The sequence below is a fragment of the Mobula hypostoma genome, chromosome 1 (genome assembly GCF_963921235.1).
Source record: "Mobula hypostoma chromosome 1, sMobHyp1.1, whole genome shotgun sequence".
NCBI classification, from domain to species: domain Eukaryota; kingdom Metazoa; phylum Chordata; class Chondrichthyes; order Myliobatiformes; family Myliobatidae; genus Mobula; species Mobula hypostoma.
Window position 1 is genome coordinate 165,949,538 of NC_086097.1, and position 23,746 is coordinate 165,973,283.

Genomic DNA, 23,746 nt, shown 5'->3' on the forward strand with positions numbered 1-23,746 from the left:
TATTATTCAGTTAAACAGTACTTTGTTTTTTTTTATACCTTTTAACTATTTCAATGAAATCTCAGCTAATTGGAGCAACCACTTAATTGGGCCAAAATGTACTGGTCCTGATGTGTCTGAATTAACTGGAATCCATTGTATTTTGTTTTCTTATATGGCAGCACCTTAAAACTCTTTGTTAAGAAAGTGGGCTGTGATTTCATTTTGCAGTTTTATTCAATGCAGATTAACATTATTCACTCCTACAAAGAGCCCACTAGCTGCTTCTAAAACTTGAAATAATTCATGACATTACATTATTTGGTATTTCATTGGATTAATACTGAGGTCATAATGTATCTTTTAAAATAAGCAGGTGTTTTCTCTCAACATGATACTGTGTGCATTTAAGAACAATTGTCAAGTACCTCAATTTAATTTGAAGCTTTTTATATAAGGCAATAATAAACAGACAACTGTGTAAATCAAAATATGTTTAAACCACATTATAATGATTTAGTTATAATCTTATTGCTCAAATGCACTTTTGAAAAATGTGATTTTAGAATATACATCAAGCATGTACAAAAAATTAATTATGCAAGAGGTTAAGAATACACTAGTAGAAACATCTGGTGCCTTAGAATATAAATAATGCCAAACCTACTTCTAGATTTTCAATAAGGCAACTGAAATCAAGTGCCACACAACATCCAGAGCAGAAACATTACTATTTTTATAGAAATTGGACAATTTTTACTCGTATCCTTATAAGAAAAAATAAAATGAAGAAGTAGTATTTTCAAAACTACCATACTTAACAAGTTTCTTTTTTTCTTGCCATCATTTGTTTTTACAGCTCTAGAGTTTGCATGTTGAAACTTCTGATTTTAAATATACAAGTAATTTCTCAATTTTCTATTTAAAATTACCCTCCAGAGTTACCCAAAATACAGTCATCAGGAGGAGAATGCTGCAGATTACGTTACTTGGCAAACTATGTACATTTTTTACAGTGCGAGCTGGATAAAATCTTCCATCGTAATAAAGTGCTGTTACTGTGTGCAGTAGATGCTACTCGTTCCATGCTTGCAATTGACTGGAGGGAGTTCAAAGTGGAAAATTCATACTGACACCTTCAACAGAGGAACAGTATTTAGCCATTGAAGGGTGCCAAGTAAATAAACTGTCTGAATGAAGAAAGAAACTATTTTCTGAGTTTTCCATTGAAGCCACAGACTGTGCTTAGCTGAAGACGTGTATAACCATGCAAATAAACAGTACTATTACAGCACCTGTAGAATGGTGATATCTCGCTGATCCATTGTTGGACTGTTTGCTTTGATTGCTACCATCCAATCCATCTACAGATACAGCACATTGGACTAAAGGAGCTTGATAAGATGTAGCCCTTTTCTCTGGTCTGTCTGGACTGGATCCATCACTAGGTCTCTGTCCATTGAAGAGCAGGTATCGACCTTTAGTATCCTGCTCCATCTTAAAGAGTTCGTATTCTGTATGAGGAAGACCTATCCCCAGGGCCACACAGCCATTGGTGTGTGTAACGTCTTGCTCCACTCCAATGTGCCATGATCCCTCAGCCCCACACGCATTGCCGCTAAAAACGTTCAAGAGTGATGCAGTAGCTGCGTCCATTGGAGTCACCTTCATGTGGTTCACTGAAACAAGATTTTAAATGGTTATGATGAACATTTACTATTGAACAATATCCCTCTATATTCACATCTGCCCATGTTACATTAGGTGACAACTCTTCTCAGTGAAGACTTTTCAAATATGTGTTTTTGTGCTCATCAAAATAAGGGATTTTAAGTAAGAATTGAAATTCTTTCCTTTACAGGCTGACCCAGTAATGAACATCTGACCTATGGACACCCCATACTTGTGATCAAGATCCTTTCATATTATTAACTTCAAAAATCTCATGTACCTTCAATATTATGAATGGAAAACCTAGTTTTCCCACACTCTACTTCTAGTAATTTTTCTTTCTTATCAGTCTTATGTGTTTTTGATGCCATTTCTTGCAAAATGTTGAGGTGTGGTTACCTTACAGAGTGATTTTTGTATATTGTTGACATACAGATGACCGTCAAACATTTATATAAATGGAACCCATTCCTTACTGGGCTGCATTGAGCCAGCCTCAAGGAATACTATGATTCAGTTTTCAATTAAAATTTTATAGGCAGCATCCTAATAATGGCAGTGAAGTGAGAATGCTTTAAATAGGAGGTTTCTCCCCCTCAGGAATGTACGTCCTTGTTCTACATGCAAAGGCCAAAGCAAATGATATTCTGCAGATGGCCAGGAATAAAGCACAGCAGAATGCCTGTCTTTTCAAGCACAGAATGAGCAAACATCTTGTTTTGCTTTTAGAAATATATTGCACTACAGGTAAATTTACGTTGTTAGATTGTGCATTCCTTAGCATTCCTGCGTGCAGACACTCATCAACTATTAAGACAATGACTGACACAGAACAAACTCAAAAGTTGGGAGATGAAATAACACATCTCGGGAGTGCATTAAGAACGTAAAACTTAACAATGCCAAATATAAAAATGGTGTCTTGCACAATTGGACACAAAATGATTTTTTCACTGTAAGTAGGAAAATGGATAAGTTAGTAGTAAAGAATATAAAAACCGCAAATACTGGAAATCTCAAATACAAGCAGAGTGCTGAAAAAACACAGCTGCTAAATCCGTATCTCTGGAGAGAGAAACAGTTAATGTTTCACCCAGTAATATTTCATCTCTCTCTCTCTCTTCCTTTCTTTCTTTTCAAGAGGAAGAACCCTGAACTCCCAGCCTCATCACTATCCAGAAACCTGGGACAGTCCAATCATTCTTCTGAAAGATGTAACTTGGCTGGAACCATGCCTCCGTGTTAAGACTAAGCACTTAAGGTCCTGCCCAATACTGGGAATGTTGTGATTGTCTACATTCAGATAAAACAACAGTTGGCTAGCTGGGATGAATGTCCATGGAGTCTTGGTTTTCCTCTTCAGCACAATCTTTTCATTACCTTGTTCAAGGATTCCATCAGAATTCCTCGTGATCTTGATTTTCCATCCAGGCCATCTCAAAAGATATCAATGGGTCCACCTTATTGATGTGTGGATATGGCATCACACCACAGTCCAACTGTGCAATAAGAAATTTTCTTTCCTGGCAGCCTTTACAGAGCTAGGTGTACTTTTATAAATCTCAGATATTTTCATGATCATCATTAGCTACACTTGTTATTTTACTCCTTTGATTTTTAGAATACCCTCTGCAATGGTTGGATATGAAGTCAAGATACAAAGCCAGTAACAACCAAACCAGTCTGCTCCTGAATCCAGCAGGGTGGACCATTCACCAATTTATAGAACCCAACTTATTTTGAATTGATTTTATGACAGATGGGAAAACAGTTAACTTGTAAAGTGGTAAAAATAAAAAAAAATCTTAAATCAAAATCTTGGAGGGTATTACTGAGACCTGCTGTTTTGTCATTTTTCTTAAGTTCATGCAAAGACAGAGGCAAGAGAGCAATAGATGTCTGAAGTAGGTAACCCTGCCTTGGCTGACCTCTATCATCAGTTCAGGACTTTTACAGCTTTGTGTTTGCACATTGTGAAGCAATTTAATTCACCAGATTTAGTTTCCTTAATCAAAAAAAATTGTTGCTAGTTAATCAGTTCTGCCTTGATATTTTTAAGTTATTTTAACCAGATCATAGCTGTTTTAATGAAAGATGGAGCAAATAATAACTACATCAATTTGTATATTAAGGATGGAATGGTGACAGCTGTGTCATGAATGGGGGTTCAATGGAATCCATCAATTTCACAGAGCTATCCAGCACAGCAGCAGGCTCTGCGGCCTAGCAGGTACAATCCAACCATTAACATTCATCAATACTAATCCATTCACCAGCACTTGGTCCAAAGCCATCCATTTAAATGACAGCTCAAGTGCTTGTCTCAAACAGTTCTTAAGTATAATGAGAGTAGCTGCTTCAAATTACCTTTGAACACAAATTCTGTTCCTCCCATTACTTTTGTAGATGGAATTCCATGGCTGTATCGGCCTTTGGCATAGATGGTGAAAGTTGGGTGCTTGCACACGGGGTCTGAGAAATGATAATAATGTCCTTCCCATGTGTTGTTGTTGTCATGAAATATGAAGTGACGGGTGAGAAAGAGCACCTCAGGCCGCACCTCACAACGCTGACTCACCCAGTGGCCGTGTAGTCCCACAGGCAGGTCTGCCTTTGGGGGTAAGATAGGAGGGTGAAACTCATCTGATCGGTAAATTATGCGACAGGCCACACAGGTATGGTCGTGGTTCTGAAACAAGAGAGAAGCAGAAATGTCAGGCTGCACATTGCAGAACTGAATTACGTATATATTAAATTTCTGTGCACAAATGCAAACAGAAAAATCTGTCTGGTAATTTTGAAATAAATCTAAATAAAAAAGAGGGTAGTTAATACTATCCTTGAGACAAATATTGATTGTTTAATATTTGATAAATGCAGATGTTTTATTTCAACTGAATAGCTTTAGTTCATATATATCACATACTGACAACAGTTCTCCGATATTTTCCAGTAAGAATACAGATAAGACAATGTTTTTGTTTACTGGGTAGCCTGGGTGTCTACAGAGTATTTGTCCATCAGCTTGTCTTGCTGTAAGAATATACACATTTCAATTTAATCATAGACCCCATGTTTCATAGATGATAGAAGACCATTTGACCAATCTAAATTCTTGCTCTTGTAGCAATCCCAACCATTCTATTCATCCACCCATATCCCTGCAACTTATTCTCTCTCACATGCCACTCTGAATCTGTTGCTGCTCACTTACACCAGGGATGATATACAATAACCAAACTACCTACCAACCTACCAACCAGCTCAAATTTAGGATGGGTGCGTAAAGCAGAGCAGCCTGGGAAATGCATATGGTCTCATAGATAACTTGCAAACTCCATACAGGCAGCATGTTAATTACTGTGCTGCCCTAATGACACTAATGACCTAACAGGGGTTTCCAACCATTTTTATGCCATGGACCCCTACCATTAACCAATGGGTCCATAGACCCCAGGTTGGGAGCCCTGATAGGACAAAAACAAAGGCACAGTATAAAAGCAAAGTAGTCCAATTACAGGAAGCTTGAAATATGGGTATTGGTTTTGATTTATTATTGTCACATGTACCAAGGTTCATACAGATTGTATACAGTGCATTGATCAAGAAAAATGTAAAACAATAACAATACAGAATAAAGTGAAAAAGCTGCAGAGAAAGTGCAGTGCACTCAACAATAAAGTGCAAGATTATATTGAGGTTGATTGTGAGGCTAAGAGTCTATCTTATCATACAAGAGGTGTGTTCAAGAGTCAGATGACAGCGGGAGAGAAGCTGTCCTTGAGCCTGGTGGTATGTGCTTTCAGGCTTTTGTATCTATTGCCTGATGGGCGAGAGAAAACATTGGACAAACTTGGGTTCTTTTCTCTGGTCCAATGGAGGCTGTGGGGTGATCTAAAAAATGTTTATGATATTATGATATTATAATATAATATGTTGCATCGACAGGCAGGAAGGCAGAGGGGGTGGCATTGCTCTGTTCAAAAAATTTAAAATCAAATCATTAGAAAGAGGTGATATAGGGTCGAATGGTGTTGAATCATTGTAGGTAGAGCTAAGGAACAGCAAGGGTAAATAGACCCTGATGGGAGTTGTATACAGACCCCAAAATAGTTGTAAGGATGTGGCCTACAAATAACAAAGGGAGATAGAAAATGCATGCCAGAAGGGCAATATTACATTAGTCAAGGGGGACTTCAATATGTAGGTAGATGAGAAAATCAGGTTGGTGCTGAATTACAGGAGGGGGAGTTTCTAGAGCACCTACGAGAAGGGCTTTTTAGAGCAGCTCATAGTTGAACCCACTGGAGGATCAGCTATTATGGATTGGCTGTTCTGCAATGAACCAGAATTGATGAAAGCTTAAGGTAAAAGCACCCTTAGGAGAAAGTGATCACAATATGATCAAATGCATCCTGAAATCTGAGAAGGAGAAGCTAAAGTCTGATGTATTTACAATGCAGTAAAGGGGTTTACTGAGGCATGAGAAAGGAGTTGGCCAGAATTGATTGGTAAAGAATGCTGGCAGGGATGTCAGCAGAGTAGCAATGGCTGGAAAGGCTGGAAGCAATTTGAAAGGCACAGGATATATACATCCCAAAGAGGAAGAAGTATTCTAAGGGCAAGATGACACAATCGTGGCTAACGAGAGAAGTCAAAGCCTACATAAAAGCCAAAGAGAGGGCATATGATAGAACAAAAATTACCAAGAAGTTAGAGGATGGGAAAGTTTTTAAAAACCAACAAAAGGCAACCAAGAAAGTTGGATAAAGATGGAATATGAAAGTAAGCTAGCCAATATTATTAAAGAGGATGCCAAAAGTTTCTTCAAATACATAAAGTGTAAAAGAGAGGCAAGAGTGGATATTGGACTGCTGAAATATGATGCTGGAGAGGTAGTAATGGTGGACAATGAAATGGCAGATGAATTGGATAAGTATTTTGCATCATCTTCATTGTGGAAGACACTATCAGTATGGTAGAAGTTCCAGCTGTTAGGGGAATGAAGTGTGTGAAGTTACCATAAGTAGACAGAAGGTTCTTGGGAAACGGAAAGGTCTGAAGGTATATAAGTCACCTGGACCAGATGGTATTCACCCCAGAGAAAGGTGGCTGGAGAGATCATGGAGGCATTAGTAGTGATCTTTGAAAAATCACTAAATGGTTCCGGAAAACTGGATAATTGCAAATGTCACTCTACTCATCAAGAAGGGAGGGAGGCAGAAGAAAGGAAACTATAGGGCAGTTAGTCTGACCTCAGTGGTTGGGAAGATGTTGGAGTTGATTATTAAGGATGTGTTCTCAGGGTACTTGGAGGCACATGATAAAATAGACCATAGTCAGCATGGTTTCCTCAAGGGAAAACCTTGCCTGACATATCTGTTGGAATTCTTTGAAGAAATAACAAGCAGGATAGACACAAGCAACACTCACAATCCGAAATGTTGACTATACTTTTTTCCATAGATGCTGCCTGGCCTGTTGAGTTCCTCCAGCATTTTTTGTGTGTTGCTTGGATTTCCAGCATCTGCAGATTTTCTCTTGTTTGTGAGCAGGATAGACAAGGTAGAATCGGACAATGTTGTGTATTTGGATTATTAGAAGGCCTTTGACAAGGTGCCACACATGAGGCTGCTTAACAAGCTATGAACCCATTGCATTATAGGAAAGATTCTAGAATAGATAAAGCAGGAGGCAAGGACTGGGAAAGAAAGGAGCCTTTTCTGGCTGCTGCTGGTGACTAGTGGTGTTCCACAGGGGTCTATGTTGGGACTGATTCTTTGTACGTTATATGTCAATGATTTAGATGATGGAATTGATGGCTTTGTTGCAAAGTTTGCGGACAATATGAAGATAGGTGGAGGGGCAGGTAGTTTTGAGGAACTAGAGGGGATTCAGTACTTAGACAGATTAGGAGAATAGGCAAAGAAATGGCAGATGGAATACAGCATTGGGAAGTGTATGGTCATGCACTTTGGTAAAAGAAATGAAAGGGTTGACTATTTTGTAAATGGAGAGAAAATACAAAAACTGAGGTGCAAAGGGACTTGGGAGTACTTGAGCAGGATTCCCTAAAGGTTAATTTGCAGGTTGAATCTGTGGCGAGGAAGGTAAATATAATGTTAGCATTCATTTCAAGAGCACAAGAATATAGAAGCAAGGATGTAATGTTGAAAGTTTATAAAGCACTGGTGAGGCCTCACTTGGAGTATTGTGAATGGGTTTGCACTCCTTATCTTAGAGAGGATATTCTAAAAATGGAGAAGGTTCAAAGGAGGTTCATAAAAATGATTCCAGGATTAAACAGCTTGTCATATAAAGACTGTTTGATGGCTCTGGGCTATATTCACTAGAATTCAGAAGAATGAGGGGTGATCTCATTGAGACCTATCGAATGGTGCAAGGCCTTGATAGAGTGGATGTGGATAGGATGTTCCTATGGTGGGAGGCTCTAAGACCAGAGGACACAGCCTCAGAATAGAGGGGCGTCCTTTTAGAACATAGTTGAGGATAAATATCTATAGCCAGAAAGTGGTAAATCTGTGGAATTCTTTGCCTCAGGCAGCTATGGAGGATGTCTTTATGTATATTTAAGGCAGGGGTTGATAGATTCTTGTTTGGTCAGGGCATGAAGGGATAGGGGATAAGGCAAGAGATTGGGGCAGAGAGAAAAATTAGATCAGCCATGATGAAATGGCAGAACAGATGCGATGGGCCAAATGGCCTAATTCTAATTACTGTCTTATGAAAGGCATAGCCAGAATCTTTGTCCCAAGGCTGAAGTGTCTAAAAGCAAAGGGCATATATTTAAGGTGAGAGGGGGCAGTTTCAAAGGAGATGTGTATGGGGCAAATAGTGTTTTTACACCAAGTGATGGGTGCCTGGAATGCACTGCCAAAGTTTGTACTGGAGGTAGATATGATGTTTTTAAGAGGTTCTTAGATAGATGAATATGCAGTGAATGCTGGGATAGAGACCATGTGCAAGCAAGAGTATTTAGTGTAATTAGGTGTCATTACCTTAGTTAGTTGGGCACAACATTAAGGACAGGGGGGCCTGTTCCTGTGCGGTGCTCTTCTATGTTCTACGTCTAATGGCAGCTGGTGAGGTTCCTTCCCGAGCTCATCAGCTGTCAACGCCACCATTGAACGTTACAGATAATTAAAAACATTAAAGCCAATGTTCCTCATTCATTTTTACATATCAGGTTTAACTTGGAACAGGCCCAGTGTAGCTTGTGAGCTGGAAAACCTGCTGAAGTCTATACTGACCCATGACCAGACCACATGTGTAATGAATAAGGATCAAGTTTATTATCACTGACAATGTCATGACATTTGTTGTTTTGTTGCAGCAGTGCAGCACAAGACCTCAGAATTACTATCATTTACAATAAAAAAAATACATAGTGCACAAAATAACTGGTAAGTTAATGTCCATGAGTTCATGGACTGTTCAGAAATCTGCTGGTAGAGGGGAAAAAGCTGTTCCTAAAATACTGAATGTAGATCTTCAGGCTCCTGTACCACCTTCCTGCTGTTAGTAATGACAAGCGGGCATGCCCCAGAATGTGAGGATCCTTAATGGTGGATACCGCCGTCCTGAGGCACTGCCATTTGAAGGTGTTCTTGATGGTGGGGAGGCTTACGCCCGTGACGGAGCTGGCTGAGATTACAAACCTCTGCAGCCTCTGCGATCCTGTGCATTGGAGCCTCTGTTGCAGATGGTGGTGTGACACATCATAATGTTCTCTACTGTACATCTGTGGAATTTTGCTAGTATCTTGGTGACATACCAAATCTCCTCAAACTCCTAATGAAGCACAGCTGCTGGCGTGCCTTCCTCATGACTGCCACAATGTGTAGGTCCCAGGGCAGCTCCTCTGAGATGTAATGCAGGAAAAGTTGGCAGGACGGGCGACAGCTCGGAAGATTGCGCCCGTGCTTGAAACTGGGCTTCCCTTTAGGAAACGTGGGTGACACCCAGCATTAATTCTCGCATTGCAGAGGAAGACCCTTGGAAATCTGATTGACTCTCGCCAATTGGAGCCATGATGTTTCCTCAGATACCCTACAAGCAAAGTTAAATACCAATGCAAAAAAAAAATTCCATCTGTTTTAATCTAATGATTCAAATTATCAGTTGAGGCTTTTCACTTAACAAAAGCTGACTTTGCTTAGAAATGTATCGCCGCTGATTGAACCAAACATATGAATGTGGGAGAGGCAGCTGTGTGAACCTGCCTCCAAAATTAATTTCTATTGAAATCTTTCTCAGCCTACGTACTAAGTGCCACTGTCTGGTTGGATGAATTTGGAGGCAAGTATAACAAACCTAGATGCTATTGAGTCACCACCCAACCTCTTCACCCTTCTCCCCCACCCCCAATCTCCGATGTTAATAGACTGTGGGAAACAGCAAGAATCACTGGCTTTGAAGAGTTCTTTTCTTATCTAAATTAAAGCCTTTTTCTTGGGCACTTATGTTTATAAGAAACATTTTATCACAGGGTCTGCAGTAAACTGGATCTGGGAATGTTAGCATTCCATGTCCATAAGTCACTCTGCTAAAGACCAGACTAACTAATGGCAGAACTTCAAAGTTGTGTGCCGGCGAATGTCAAAAGATTCACATGAGAATTTATGATGTCGGCTATACTTAATGTTCATCCTTTGATTAATTCAGGATTTCCCAAAAGTTTTACTCTTTCTTTATCCAGGTCATTTTCTTTCTATCAGTGAACTGATTGATAATTCAAGCTTATTTCTGAACTTCATTGCACAATGCCCAGTCCTCTGGCAGTTCACCAGATTCTTCTGTGAACGGAACAAAATAAAAATACAAGTAGTGCCACAAAGTCCAGGTTCTTTCACTCAATGAACACAAAGGTGAAAATTTTTACACCCTAATGCCAGCCTTGTTCAGACCCTGGTATGAGAGCATCTCTAACAAGGCCAGAGTTTATTTCTCACCCTATTTGCTTAGTGAGGGTGCTGGTAGAGGTCACCCTGAATCCTGCAGTTCTGATGAGGCTACTTCCTCGTTATTAATGAAAACACTCAATTCTGGAAGCACTCAACAGGTTAGGTGACATCTGTGGAAAGAGAAAGAGTATTGATATTTCAGGTTGGAGATTCTTTGCTGAAATGACAGTTCTTCAACTTGAAGCCATAGCTCTTCTTTCACAGATGCCGCTTGACCTCCAGCTTTTACTGTTTTTAAGTCATCAAGTTTATTGCCATTTCGACCATAAGCTGCTGGTACAGTACACAGTAAAAATGAAACAACTTTCCTCCAGGACCCTAGTACTACATGAAACAGCACAAAACTACACTAGATTATGTGAGACAGCACAAGGCTACACTAGACTACGTAAAACATAAAAACGACACTAGACTACAGACCTGCACTGGACTACATAAAGTGCACGAAACAGTGCAGGGCAGTACAATAATTAATAAACAAGACAATAGGCACAGTAGAGGACAAATTACAATATAATAATAAATGATGTAGATGTCAGTCCAGACTCTGAGTATTGAGGAATCTGATGGCTTGGGGGAAGAAACTGTTGCACAGTCTGGTCATGAGAGCCCAAATGCTTTGGTACCTTTTGCCAGATGCCAGGAGGAGGAAGAGTTTGTATGAGGGGTGTATGGGGTCCTTCACAATACTGTTAGCTTTGTGGGTGCAGTGTGTGGTGTAAATGTCGGTAATGGCGGGAAGAGAGACCCCGATGATCTTCTCAGCTGACCTCACTATCCGCTGCAGGGTCTTGCGATCTGAAACAGTGCAATTCCTGAACCAGGCAGTGATGCAGCTGCTCAGGATGCTCTCAATACAACCTCCGTAGAATGTGGTGAGGATGGGGGAAGCGGGGGAGATGGACTTTTCTCAGCCTTCGCATAAAGTAGAAGAGACACTGCTGGGCTTTCTTTGCTATGGAGCTGGTGTTGAGGGACCAGGTGAGATTCTCCGCCAGGTGAACACCAAGAAATTTGATGCTCTTAATGATCTCAACAGAGGAGCTGTCAATGTTCAGCGAAGAGTGGTCGCTCCGTGCTCTCCTGAAGTCAACAACCATCTCTTTTGTTCACATTCAGAGACAGGTTGTTGGCTCTGCACCAGTCCATTAGCCATTGCACCTCCTCTCTGTATGCTGACTCATCGTTCTTGCTGATGAGACCCACCACGGTCGTGTCATCGGCGAACTTGATGATGTGGTTTGAGCTGTGTGTTGCAGCACAGTCGTGGGTCAGCAGAGTGAACAGCAGTGGACTGAACACACAGCCCTGGGGGGCCCCCGGGCTCAGTGTGGTGATGTTGGAGATGCTGCTCCTGATCCGGACTGACTGAGGTTTCCCAGTCAGGAAGTCTAGGATCCAGCTGCAGAGGGAGGTGTTTAGGCCCATAGACTCAGCTTTCCAATCAGTTTCTGAGGAATAATTGTGTTGAATGCTGAACTGAAGTCTATGAACAGCATTCGAACATACGTGTCTTTTTTGTCCAGGTGGGTGAGGGCTAGGTGTAGGGTACTGGCGATGGCATCGTCTGTTGAACGGTTGGGACGGTACACAAACTGCAGGGGGTCCAGTGAGGGGGGCAGCAGGGTCTTGATGTGCCTCATGACGAGCCTCTTGAAACACTTCATGATGATGGATGTGAGTGCAATGGGATGGTAGTTATTGAGGCAGGACACTGAAGACTTCTTCGGCACGGGGATGATGGTGACGGCCTTGAAGCACGTTGGAACGACGGCGCTGCTCAGGGAGATGTTGAAGATGTTAGTGAGAACATCTGCCAGCTGGTCTGCACATCCCCTGAGCACTCTGCCAGGAATATTGTCTGGTCCAGCAGCCTTCCGTGGGTTGACCCTGCACAGGGTTCTCCTCACATCGGCCACAGTAAGACACAGTATCTGGTTGTTTGGAGGAGGGGTGGTCTTCCTCACTGCCACGTCATTTTCTGCCTCAAAACGAGCATAGACATTGTTCAATGCATCTTGGAGAGAGGCATCACCAGCACAGACAGGTGGTGTTATCTTGTAGTTGGTAATGTCCTGAATGCCCTCCCACATGCGTCGTGTGTCGCCACTGTCCTGGAAGTGGTTGTGGATTCACTGGGCGTGTGTACGCTTTGCCTCTCTGATGGCCTGGGACAGCTTGGCCCTCGCTGTTGTTAGGGTTGCCTTGTCGCCTGCTCTGAAGGCGGAGTCACGGGTCCTCAGCAGCGCACGCACCTCCGCGGTCATCCATGGCTTCTGGTTAGCATGTGTAGTGATGGTCTTGACCACAGTGACATCATCAATGCGCTTGCTGATGTAGCTTGTCACTGATGCCGTGTACTCCTCTAAGTTGGTAGAGTCGCCATCGGTTGTAGCGTCCCTAAACATGTGCCAGTCAGTGTGCTCAAAGCAGTCTTGAAGAGCAGAGATGGCTCCTGCTGGCCAGGTTTTCACCTGCTTCTGAGCTGGTCTGGAGCGCCTGACGAGCGGTCTGTATGCTGGGATTAGCATAACAGAGATGTGGTCTGAGTAACCGAGGTGGGGGCAGGGCTTTGCCCGGTACGTGTCGGGAATGTTTGTGTAAAAAGATCCAACGCATTCTCCCCTCTCGTCGCAAAGTCCACATACTGATGGAATCTGGGGAGCACTGACTTAAGGTTCGCGTGGTTAAAATTTCCGGTGACAATAAACAGTCCATCAGGGTGTGCGTTCTGCAGTTCACAAATAGCCCCAAACATTTCACAGAGCATCTCCTTAGCATTAGCGCTGGGGGGAATGTACACACCAACTACAAGGACAGTGGTGAATTCCTGTGTTAAATAAAATGGTCTGCATCTAACAGTCACAAACTTCACTGGCGATGAGCAGTAACTAGAGACCAGCACAGAGTTCTTGCACCATTCTGTGTTGATGTAAATACACACGCCCCCACCACAAGTCTTACTGCAGAGAGTTGCATCTCTGTCAGCCTGAAACAAAGCGAGTTCAGCTAACTGAATGGCGGTGTCCGGAACTCTGTCGCTAAGCCACAATTCGTGAAATTGAAAGCGCAGCAGACTCTGAACTCTCGCCGAGTAGTCTGCTGGAGTTGGATGTAGTCCAACTTATTGTCCAGGGAGCGGACATTGGAGAGCAGAATGGACGGGAGAGCTGGCCGGCTAGGGTGTGTTTTTAGCCTAGCACGGACCCCTGCCCGCTTGCTGTGCTTCTGCTCCCTCGCACACCGCTTACGACGTCCCCACCCCGGCCACCGACATCAGGCGACACCGAGGACTGTAGGCTTGGTCCCCGAAGCAGGCCGACGTCGCATAGCTTCTCCAGCAGATCCTCGTGAAGGTTTGTTGTTGGGCAATTTCTGTACTGTAGCAGTGTCTGGCAATGGTAGATATGAACACCGGTTGCTCCATTGTCCATGTGCAAATTAAAAAAAAATTGTGCCTTAGTTAATAAATAAACAGATAAATAAATAAAAGTAACACCAGGTCCAGAGAGGCTGTTGCTGGCGCTTGCTCGCTGCCTCATTATTTCAGATCTTTGGCATCTGTAGTGCCAGAAAGTACTGGTGTTGGACAAGGAATCCCAGAACGCAGTCAAGGTGTCGATGAAGGAACAGCAATATTATTACAAGTCCAGATGGTGTGTATGACTACAAGAGAGACGCACACATTATCTGTTGCTCCTGCCCTTCTAGGTGGGGAAGATCATGGGTCTGGAAGACACTAATAGTAGCTTAAATAAGGAAAACAATGCATTTTGTTGATGATACACATTATAGCCAGGTAGGGTGGTGTGGGAGTGAACATTGTGCAAGACGAATAAGTGAATGGAGAGGGACAGTAGTGTAACCAGTAGAGCTTCTGCCTCATATCTCTAGTGATCCCAGGTTCAATCCGGACTCTGGTAGTGTTTATGTGGAATTCACCATTGTCCTTGTGACTATGTGTGCTCTATCCCCTTCTCCCACACATCCCAAAGACTTGTGGGTTGGGAGAGGAACTAGTCATTTAAATTGTTCCTAATGTATAGGTAAGTGGTTGAATCTTGGGGAATCAATTAGAATCTGGTGGGAATAAAGGATTCATACAGGATTAATATAAATGGATGCTTGAATTCAATGTGCCAAAAGGCTGTATGGATGACTATATGAATTAGGAACAGGAATTGATCTCTCAAATCCTATGTTTGCCATTTAATGAACTCATGATTTATCTGATTATAATCTAAAGTCCACATTCCTGTAAACCATGATAATATTTCATCCTTGCTTTAAAAACAATCTATGTAACACTGCTTTAAAATATCTAAAGGCATTTGTATCCTCAGAATTTCTTTTCTCGAGCAAAGCTGTCAAATACTAGAGGGCATAGCTTGCAGGTGAGAGAGGAAGGTTTAAGGGAGATAAGCAGGCAAGTTCTTTTACACAAAGCAAAGTAATAATAGTAGTAGTAATGCCACATTCAGGCTTGCTGATGACACCACTGTCATCGGCCGAAGCAAAGGTAGTGACGAATCTGCATGTGGGGGGAGATTGAAAATCTGGATGAGTGGTGCCACAACATCAACCTCTCAGACAATGTCAGCAAGACCAAAGAGCTGATTATTGACTTCAGGAGGAGGAAACCGGAGGTCCAGGAGCCAGTCCTCATCAGGGGATCAGAGGTGGAGGGAGTCAGCAACTTTAAATTCCTTGGTGTTATTATTTCAGAGGACCAGTCTTGGACCCAGCATGTTAGGTCAATTACGAAGAAAGCAAGGTAGTACCTCTACCTCCTTAGAAGTTTGTGAAGATTTGGCATGACATCTAAAACTTTGACAAACTTTTTCAGATATGTGGTGGACAGTATAGTGAGTGGGTGCATCGCCGTCTCGTATGGAAACACCATTACCCTTGAATGGAAAAGCCTACAAAAAAAACAGTGGATACAACCCAGCACGTCACGAGTAAAGCTCTCCCAACCATTGAGCACATCTGCATGGAGCACTGTTGCATGAAAGCAGCAACCATCAGCAGGGACTCCCTCTACCAAGGTCATGCTCTCTTCTCACTGCTGCCATCAGGAGGAAAGTACAGAAACCTTAGGACCCACACCACCAGATTCAAGAACAGTTAGTACCCCTCAACGATCAGGCTTTTGAACCAGAAGGGATAACTTCTCTCAGGCTATGTCTACACTACGCCGGATAATTTTGAAAACGCCAGCTTTGAGTAAAAATGACAGGTGTACACACTAAATGTTTTTCAAAATATCTCTGTCTACACTAACACAGATATTTGGGAAATCTCCTCTACTGGGCACGCGCAGGACATAAAGAAAACAAGCGAAGAGGAAACGGTATACTTAGTGCGCATTTGTCCAGTTACAGAGTAGAAAAACTTAAAAGGAATTGCTCTTGGCTCTTGCTCAGGAGGACTTAAAAGTAAAAAAAACAAATACTGGAGCGTATGGAGGCAATTGACAGGGAGTTCATGATCCGGCTGACGACGAACATTGAAAAACTGACTAACTCTGTTGCATTAATAAAGCACCTTGTTAAATGTATAAAACATGTCTGCATCAGTGTTATCTTGTATTTCCATACAATGTTACATTAGGCTGTTACACATCTATTGTCAGAGAAGTACTTGCATAAATAGGTAAACCACCTTCATACAAGCAAGAACAGAAAACAGGGCAAAGTGAGTATATTTATTTATTCAGTAAGCTATGGGTCAAAGTATTTGGTGAGTACATTTCTAACTCTTCTGGCTTCAGTCTTGTTGCTGTCTGTTCTGAAATTGTTAGGTTCTGTGAAGCGCAGAATCAAATATCGCTGTGATGATTGTACGCTCTAGTATCAATCGTTTGGCGACAATATAGTAGTAATAATAATAATAATAATAATAAGAAAACAATGAAATGCCGTGCTGTCGCCATCTGTTCCGGCACGTCACGACAGCGGTTTTAAAAAGCTCCGGTTACCCCATACACACTGCAACGGATATTAGGCATTTTCAGATTTATTCACTCTGGAGACAGTTTTTGAAAATTTCCGTTTTTGGGGGCTGAAAATGCCATTTCAGTGTGGATGGAAGGTCAAAACGAAGAGAAAAAGCTTCGTTTTCAAAATTATCTGGCGTAGTGTGGACGTAGCCTCAATTTCACTCGCCCCATCACTGACCTATTCCCACAACCTATGGACTCACTTTCAAAGACTCTTAGTCTCATGTTCTTGATATTCATTGCTTATTTATTTATTATTATTCTTTCTATTTAGTATTTGCACAGTTTGTTGTCTTTTGCAGGTTGGTTGCTTGTCTGATTAGTTGGTGCGGTCTTTCATTGAATCTATTATAATTCTTGGATTTACCGAGTATGCTGGCAAGAAAATGAATCTCAGGGCTGTGTATGGTGACATATGTACTTTGGTAATAAATTTACTTTGTGAATTTTGAAGTGGCTGGAATGCGCTGTCGTGGATGGTGTAGGAAACAGAGATGATAGAGGCGTTTAACCAGACACATGAACATGAAGGAAAGGCAGGGATATGGATGATGTGCAGGTAGATGGGATTAGTTTCATTCAATATTGCAGACAGTGCAGACACTGCGGAATGAAGGGCCTGTTCCATGTCCTAAATTCCTAAATCACATCTCATTTCTATTTTAGCAACAACTTATTTTTAAATACTTACTCTTCATTCTGGCCATCCCCACAATATAAACCACCCTCTCTAGAATGACCCTGTTAAGCCCACTTGGGATCTCATGTGAGTAAATGAAGTCTCTTTACTTTTCTAAATTCTGCTGCTACAAGCCTAGCCATTATTGGTCAACCCTACCTCTCCAGGTGTTTGTCCCTTAGAACTACTTCCAAAGTATTAATATCCTTCTTTAAATAAATGGAACAATATTAAACCCAGTGCTCCTGAAGTGGTCTTATCAATGCACTATATAACTGAAGCTTAATCTTATTTTTGTATTAATTTCCTCTAGCAATAAATAATAACATTTTGTTAGCTTTCCTCACTGCTTTCCGTAGCCTTTTGTAAATTATGCACCAGGACCCCAATGCCTCTGCATCTCTGAGTTCTGCATTCTCTCATCACTTAGATAATATGCTGTTTTACTTTATAACTTATTTTTAAATTTTCATTTGGAATTTCACTTCTATACAAGTTCAGCTGTTGAAAGTATGTGGTTTGGTAGCTTCTCTAAGATAACAGGGAGGAATGTTAAATGAAGATATTAGTTTTGGTCTCCCAATCCTTCGCACAGCATAATTTCAAAGCCACTTCTTCATATCTCTTGTAAGTAGAATTAAGAGCCATCACTGTTCACTTTGATGCGTTCACAATATCCTTCATGTACTGATATCCACATTCTTGTTCTTATTTATTTAGGCCTGGTGTGGAACTTTATCTCTTCAAAGCATCAGCGTTTCCTCTTTGATGTCTATGCTTTCCCTTAATTCTTAACTCCTCTGTATGTGAAGAGTATTGTTATATTTGGACAAGCTTCTGGGACACAGCTTGTCTATGGCATAGCGACTAGTCTATGTTTTCCTTAACTCTTAACTCCCCCCCGTATGTGAAAAGTACTATTATTTTTGGAAAAGTTTCTGGGATACTGCTTGTCTACTAGAGCAGAGTTGTGCTTTGTTTGTGGGGAGTGTTATACCTTCTGTGCCATATCTATAAAAGTATCTCTGAGCTGGCATAGACTTGATAGGCCAGATGTATACATAGCATATACATTGCATATGGAAATATGGAACTTTGCTGCTTGTCCAGTTACCCAGCTTGTTATTGCATGTCTTTACATAGCAGTAAAGTTAAATGTAAATTTATTATCAAAGTACATATATGCCATCATATACAACCCTGAGATTCATTTTCTTGCCAGCATACTCAATAAATCCATAAATAGAATAATAACTATAACAGGATCAATGAAAGGCCACACAAATTTAGGCATTGAATCAGTATGCAAAGGACTACAAAGTGCAAACACAAAAAGAAAGAATAATAATAATAAATAAGCAATAAATATCGACACCATGAGAAAGAAAAGTCCTTCAAAGTGAGTTGGCAGGTTGTAGGAACATTTCAGTGATGGGGCAAGTAAAGTTGAGTGAAGTTATCCTCTTTGGATAACACCAACATTCCTATAGTCCTGATCGATAAGTTATGGAACCCGGGCCTCTGTACCTCCCTCTGCAATTGGATCTTAACTTCGTAACTGGAAGACCACAATCTATGTGTAGTAATATCTCCTTGCTGACGGTCAACACTGGTGCACCTCAGGGGTGTGTGCTTAGCCCACTGCTCTACTCTCTCTATACCCATGACTGTGTGGCTAAGCATAGCTCAAATGCCATCTATAAATTTGCTGATGATACAATCATTATTCTCAGTATCTCAGATGGAAATGAGAGGGCATATGGGAGCGAGACATATCAGCTAGTTGAGTGGTGTCACAGCAATGACCTTGCACTCAGAGTCAGTAAGACCAAAGAGCTGATTGTGGACTTCAGGAGGGGGAAGACGAGGGAACACAAACCAATCTTCTCAGAGGGATCAGAAATGGAGAGGGTGAGCAATTTCAAGGTCCTGGGTGTTAAGATCTCTGAGGATGTAACCTGGTCCCAACAGATCAATTCAGCTATAAAGAAGGCAAGACAGTGGCTAAATTTAATGAGGAGTTTGAAGACATTTGGTTTGTCACTTCAGACACTTGAAAACTTCTACAGAAGTACCATGGAGAGCATTCTGACAGGCTGCATCACTGTCTGGTATGGGGAGGGGCGGCTACTGCACAGGATTGAAAGAAGCTACAGGAAGTTGTAAAATTAGTCAGCTCCATCTTGGGTACTAGCTTCTGTAGTATTCAAGGCAGTGGCGTCCATCATTAAGGACCCACATCACCCAGGACATGCCCTCTTCTCATTGTTCCCGTCAGTACAAAAACCTGAGGCACACACTCAGCAATTCCCCGATCCCATCTGATTCCTAAATGGACATGGAACCCACCAATGCTACCTCACTTTTTAAAAACTATTATTTCTGTTTTTGCACTATTTAACTACTTTATATTATATATATAGTCATAGTCATACTTTATTGATCCCGGGGGAAATTGGTTTTTGTTACAGTTGCACCATAAATAATAAATAGTAATAGAACCATAAATAGTTAAATGGTAATATGTAAATTATGCCAGTAAATTATGAAATAAGTCCAGGACCAGCCTATTGGCTCAGGGTGTCTGACCCTCCAAGGGAGGAGTTGTAAAGTTTGATGGCCACAGGCAGGAATGACTTCTTATGACGCTCTGTGCTGCATCTCGGAGGAATGAGTCTCTGGCTGAATGTCCTCCTGTGCCCACCCAGTACATTATGTAGTGGATGGGAGACATTGACCAAGATGGCATGCAACTTGGACAGCATCCTCTTTTCACACACCACCGTCAGAAAGTCCAGTTCCATCCCCACAACATCACTGGCCTTACGAATAAGTTTGTTGATTCTATTGGTGTCTGCTACCCTCAGCCTGCTGCCCCAGCACACAACAGCAAACATGATCGCACTGGCCACCACAGACTCGTGGAATACCCTCAGCATTGTCTGGCAGATGTTAAAGGACCTCAGTCTCCTCAGGAAATAGAGACGGCTCTGACCCTTCTTGTAGACAGCCTCAGTGTTCTTAGACCAGTCTAGTTTATTGTCAATTCATATCCCCAGGTATTTGTAATCCTCCACCATGTCCACACTGACCCCCTGGATGGAAACAGGGGTCACCAGTACCTTAGCTCTCCTCAGGTCTACCACCAGCTCCTTAGTCTTTTTCACGTTAAGCTGTAGATAATTCTGCTCACACCATGTGACAAAGTTTCCTACAGTAGCCCTGTACTCAACCTCATCTCCCTTGCTGATGCATCCAACTATGGCAGAGTCATCCGAAAACTTCTGAAGATGACAAGACTCTGTGCAGTAGTTGAAGTCCGAGGTGTAAATGGTGAAGAGAAAGGGAGACAAGACAGTCCCCTGTGGAGCCCCAGTGCTGCTGATCACTCTGTCGGACACACTGTTGCAAGCACACGTACTGTGGTCTGCCAGTCAGGTAATCAAGAATCCATGACACCAGGAAAGCATCCACCTGCATCGCTGTCAGCTTCTCCCCCAGCAGAGCAGGGCGGATGGTGTTGAACGCACTGGAGAAGTCAAAAAACATGACCCTCACAGTGCTCGCTGGCTTGTCCAGGTGGGCGTAGACACGGTTCAGCAGGAAGACGATGGCATCCTCAACTCCTAGTGGGGCTGGTAGGCGAACTGGTACATATATATATACACACACACATATATACATACACATACATTTACTGCAACTTAATTTACTTATTTATTTTTCTATATTTTTCATGTATTGCATTGTACTGCTGCCACTAAATTAACAAATTTCGCAACATATGCCGGTGATATTAAATCTGATTCTCATTCTGGTTCAAGGGCCTGATGATTGAGGAGTAGTAACTGTTTCTGAACCTGGTGGTGTGAGTCCTCAGCCTCCTGTACCTCTTCCTGATGGCAGCAGCGGGAGGAGAGCTTGAACTGGATGGTGGGATCCCTGATGATGGATGCTGCTTTCATGTAGCAGCACTCTGTGAAAATGTGCTCAATGGTGAGGAGGGCTTTACTTGTGATGGACTGCCATATCCACAACTCTTTGTAGGATTTCCCATTGAAGAGCATTGGTGTTTCCATACCAGGCTGTAATGCAGCCAGTCAATATACTCTCCACTACACATTTATAGAAGTTATTCAAAGTTTTAGATGTTAATCAAATCTTTGCAAACTCATAAAGAAGTAGAGATGCTGTCATGCTTTCTTCATAATTGCATTAATGTGCTGAGTCCAGGACTGGTCCTCTGAAAGGATAACCTCGAAGAATTTATAGTTTCTAACCCTCTCCACCTCTGATCCTGTGACGAGGTCTGGTTCATGGACCTCAGATTTCCAAGCTGTTGAGGTTGTTTCATGATGCTTATAACTTGTGGCCTTGAAATACAATTTCAATTGTTGTGATCAATGGGCTGCATATTGAGATGTAGTACTGGGGAGAATGCATCATATGTAAAAAATACTTGGAGCAAATTTGCAATTGCTTTATTTTCATTCAGAAATGATCATTTGTGCAATTTGCTCCGGGTAAAGTCCAAATGGGACTGCCTACCCCTGCAAAAGAAATGGGCATTCAGTGATCCAGGTTTTGGGCTCATAGGGTTGACTATTTTTCTAAGTGGAGAGAAAATTCAAAAAACTGAGGTGCAAAGGGACTTCAAAGTCCTTGTTCGGGATTCCCTAAAGGTTAATTTGCAGGTTGAATCTGTGGTGAAGAAGGCAAATGCAATATTAGCTATCATTTCAAGAGGACTAGAATATAAAAGCAAGAGTGTAATGTTGAAAGTTTATAAAGCACTGGTGAGGCCTCACTTGGGAGTATCGTGAACAGGTTTGGACAACTTATCTTAGAAAGGATGTGTTAAAACTAGAAAGGCTTTGAAGGAAGTTCATGAAAATGATTCCAGGATTGAATGGCTTGTCATTTGAACAGCCTTTAATGGCTCTGGGCCTGTATATACTAGAATTCAGGAGAATGAAGGGTGACCTCATTGAAACCTTTTGAATGGTGAAAGGCCTTGATAGAGTGGATGTGGAGAGGATGGTGGGAGTCCAAGACCAGAGGACACAGCCTCATAATAGAGGGGTTTCCTTTGAGAACGGAGATGAGGAGGAATTTCTTTAGCCAGAGAGTGGTAAATCCGTGGAATTCTTTAACAAAAAAAGCTGTGGCGGCCAAGTTATGTATATTTAAGGCAGAGGTTGATAGATTCCTAATGGGGTCAGGGCATGAAGGGATACAGGGGTGAGGCAGGAGACTGGGGTTGAAAGGAAAATTGGATCAGCCATGATGAAATGGTGGAGCAGACTTGATGGTCTAATTCTGCTCCTTCATCTTCTGGTCTTATGGTTGCTTTCAGAGTAACTGTTCTCCAGTGTATTCTTCCGCAGCGAACATGTAAATGGGAAGGATGAATCATTTTTGGGCATAGTTCCACAACCATTACCCTCTCCTACTAAACCTTCTTTAAGTGTGAAATTCAATGTTCTGTTCCACAGTGGAGAGGGACGGGTTTGAGTGGAGAAATGGCATATGTTTAATTCTGTCCTGACCGGATATCTGTAAGCATACATTTTCCATGGAGGTAATTAGACAATGCTTAGGAATGAGATGTCTAGTTATTTTCTAATACAAAATCCATAGCTTTGAAGTGTATCCAACTTAGAAGATAATGACAAGCGACCCGTGTATGTTTTCATTGCCAGGGACTTACCGAACAGATGATACATGGAGTCACCACATTCTGTTCTCTGATGTTAGTGGAATCAACTAGCTCATTGAAAAGATCTGAGCTTTTCATTCAATGTTTTGCCCATTATGACTCATAGAATGAATGGCTTCATGGAGGAGAAAATTTCCAATGATCACAAAGCATTTATACCATATGTATTTGTTCTGCTGAATTTGAAAATACCCGTTGCCATGGGGATAGCCTTTGTTTGAATTTTAAACAGAATGACTACAGGCAATGTGAATGCAGTACACCTGTTCACAGAGTGGAAAGAACTTACTTCCTTGAAAGCACTCATAATATTTCATTTCCAATCTCTGGCCAACATCAGGGAGCTCGGATCTAATTAATGCCATGTCATGTTGATGCTGTTTTCAGATCAAACTTCTACAGTTTTAGGGGCTTTGTAAAACTTATCAGCATTGCAACCATTTATAGAGTCCTTATTCTAGAGTCATACTCCATGGAAACAAGCCCTTCAGCACACACTATTGCCACGATGGCTATCCATAAAACAGAAACAAACAAAGAAAGCAGCTCCAAAAGTGCAAGGAATTGTAGGAAGTTGTAAATAGAACCCACTCAATCACATAAACAAGGCTGCCCTCCATTTACTCCATCTAAACCACTTATGTATTGGGAAAACAGCCAACATAATTAAGGACCCTTTCCCACCCTGACCATTCCCTCTTCTACCCTCTCCT

At 41.7% G+C, this 23,746-nt stretch overlaps 1 protein-coding gene across 6 annotated transcripts in view; it reads right to left on the reverse strand.

Moving 5' to 3' along the window:
- Positions 1 to 75: 75 nt before the first annotated feature.
- LOC134352080 (protein APCDD1-like) overlaps positions 76 to 23,746 on the reverse strand; it is a 75,691-nt gene continuing 52,020 nt past the window's right edge. For 3 of the 6 annotated variants that reach the window (XM_063059254.1, XM_063059264.1, XM_063059274.1), the window contains 2 exons: positions 4,018 to 4,339; positions 81 to 1,658 (listed from right to left, as the gene is read on the reverse strand). In XM_063059254.1, coding sequence (XP_062915324.1) covers positions 1,225 to 1,658; positions 4,018 to 4,339 — 756 coding nt within the window. In that variant the 3' untranslated portion in view covers positions 81 to 1,224. Of the gene's footprint in view, positions 1,659 to 4,017; positions 4,340 to 23,746 lie in introns of all 6 variants that reach the window. The other 3 variants (XM_063059236.1, XM_063059246.1, XM_063059227.1) reach the window with 3 other exon arrangements.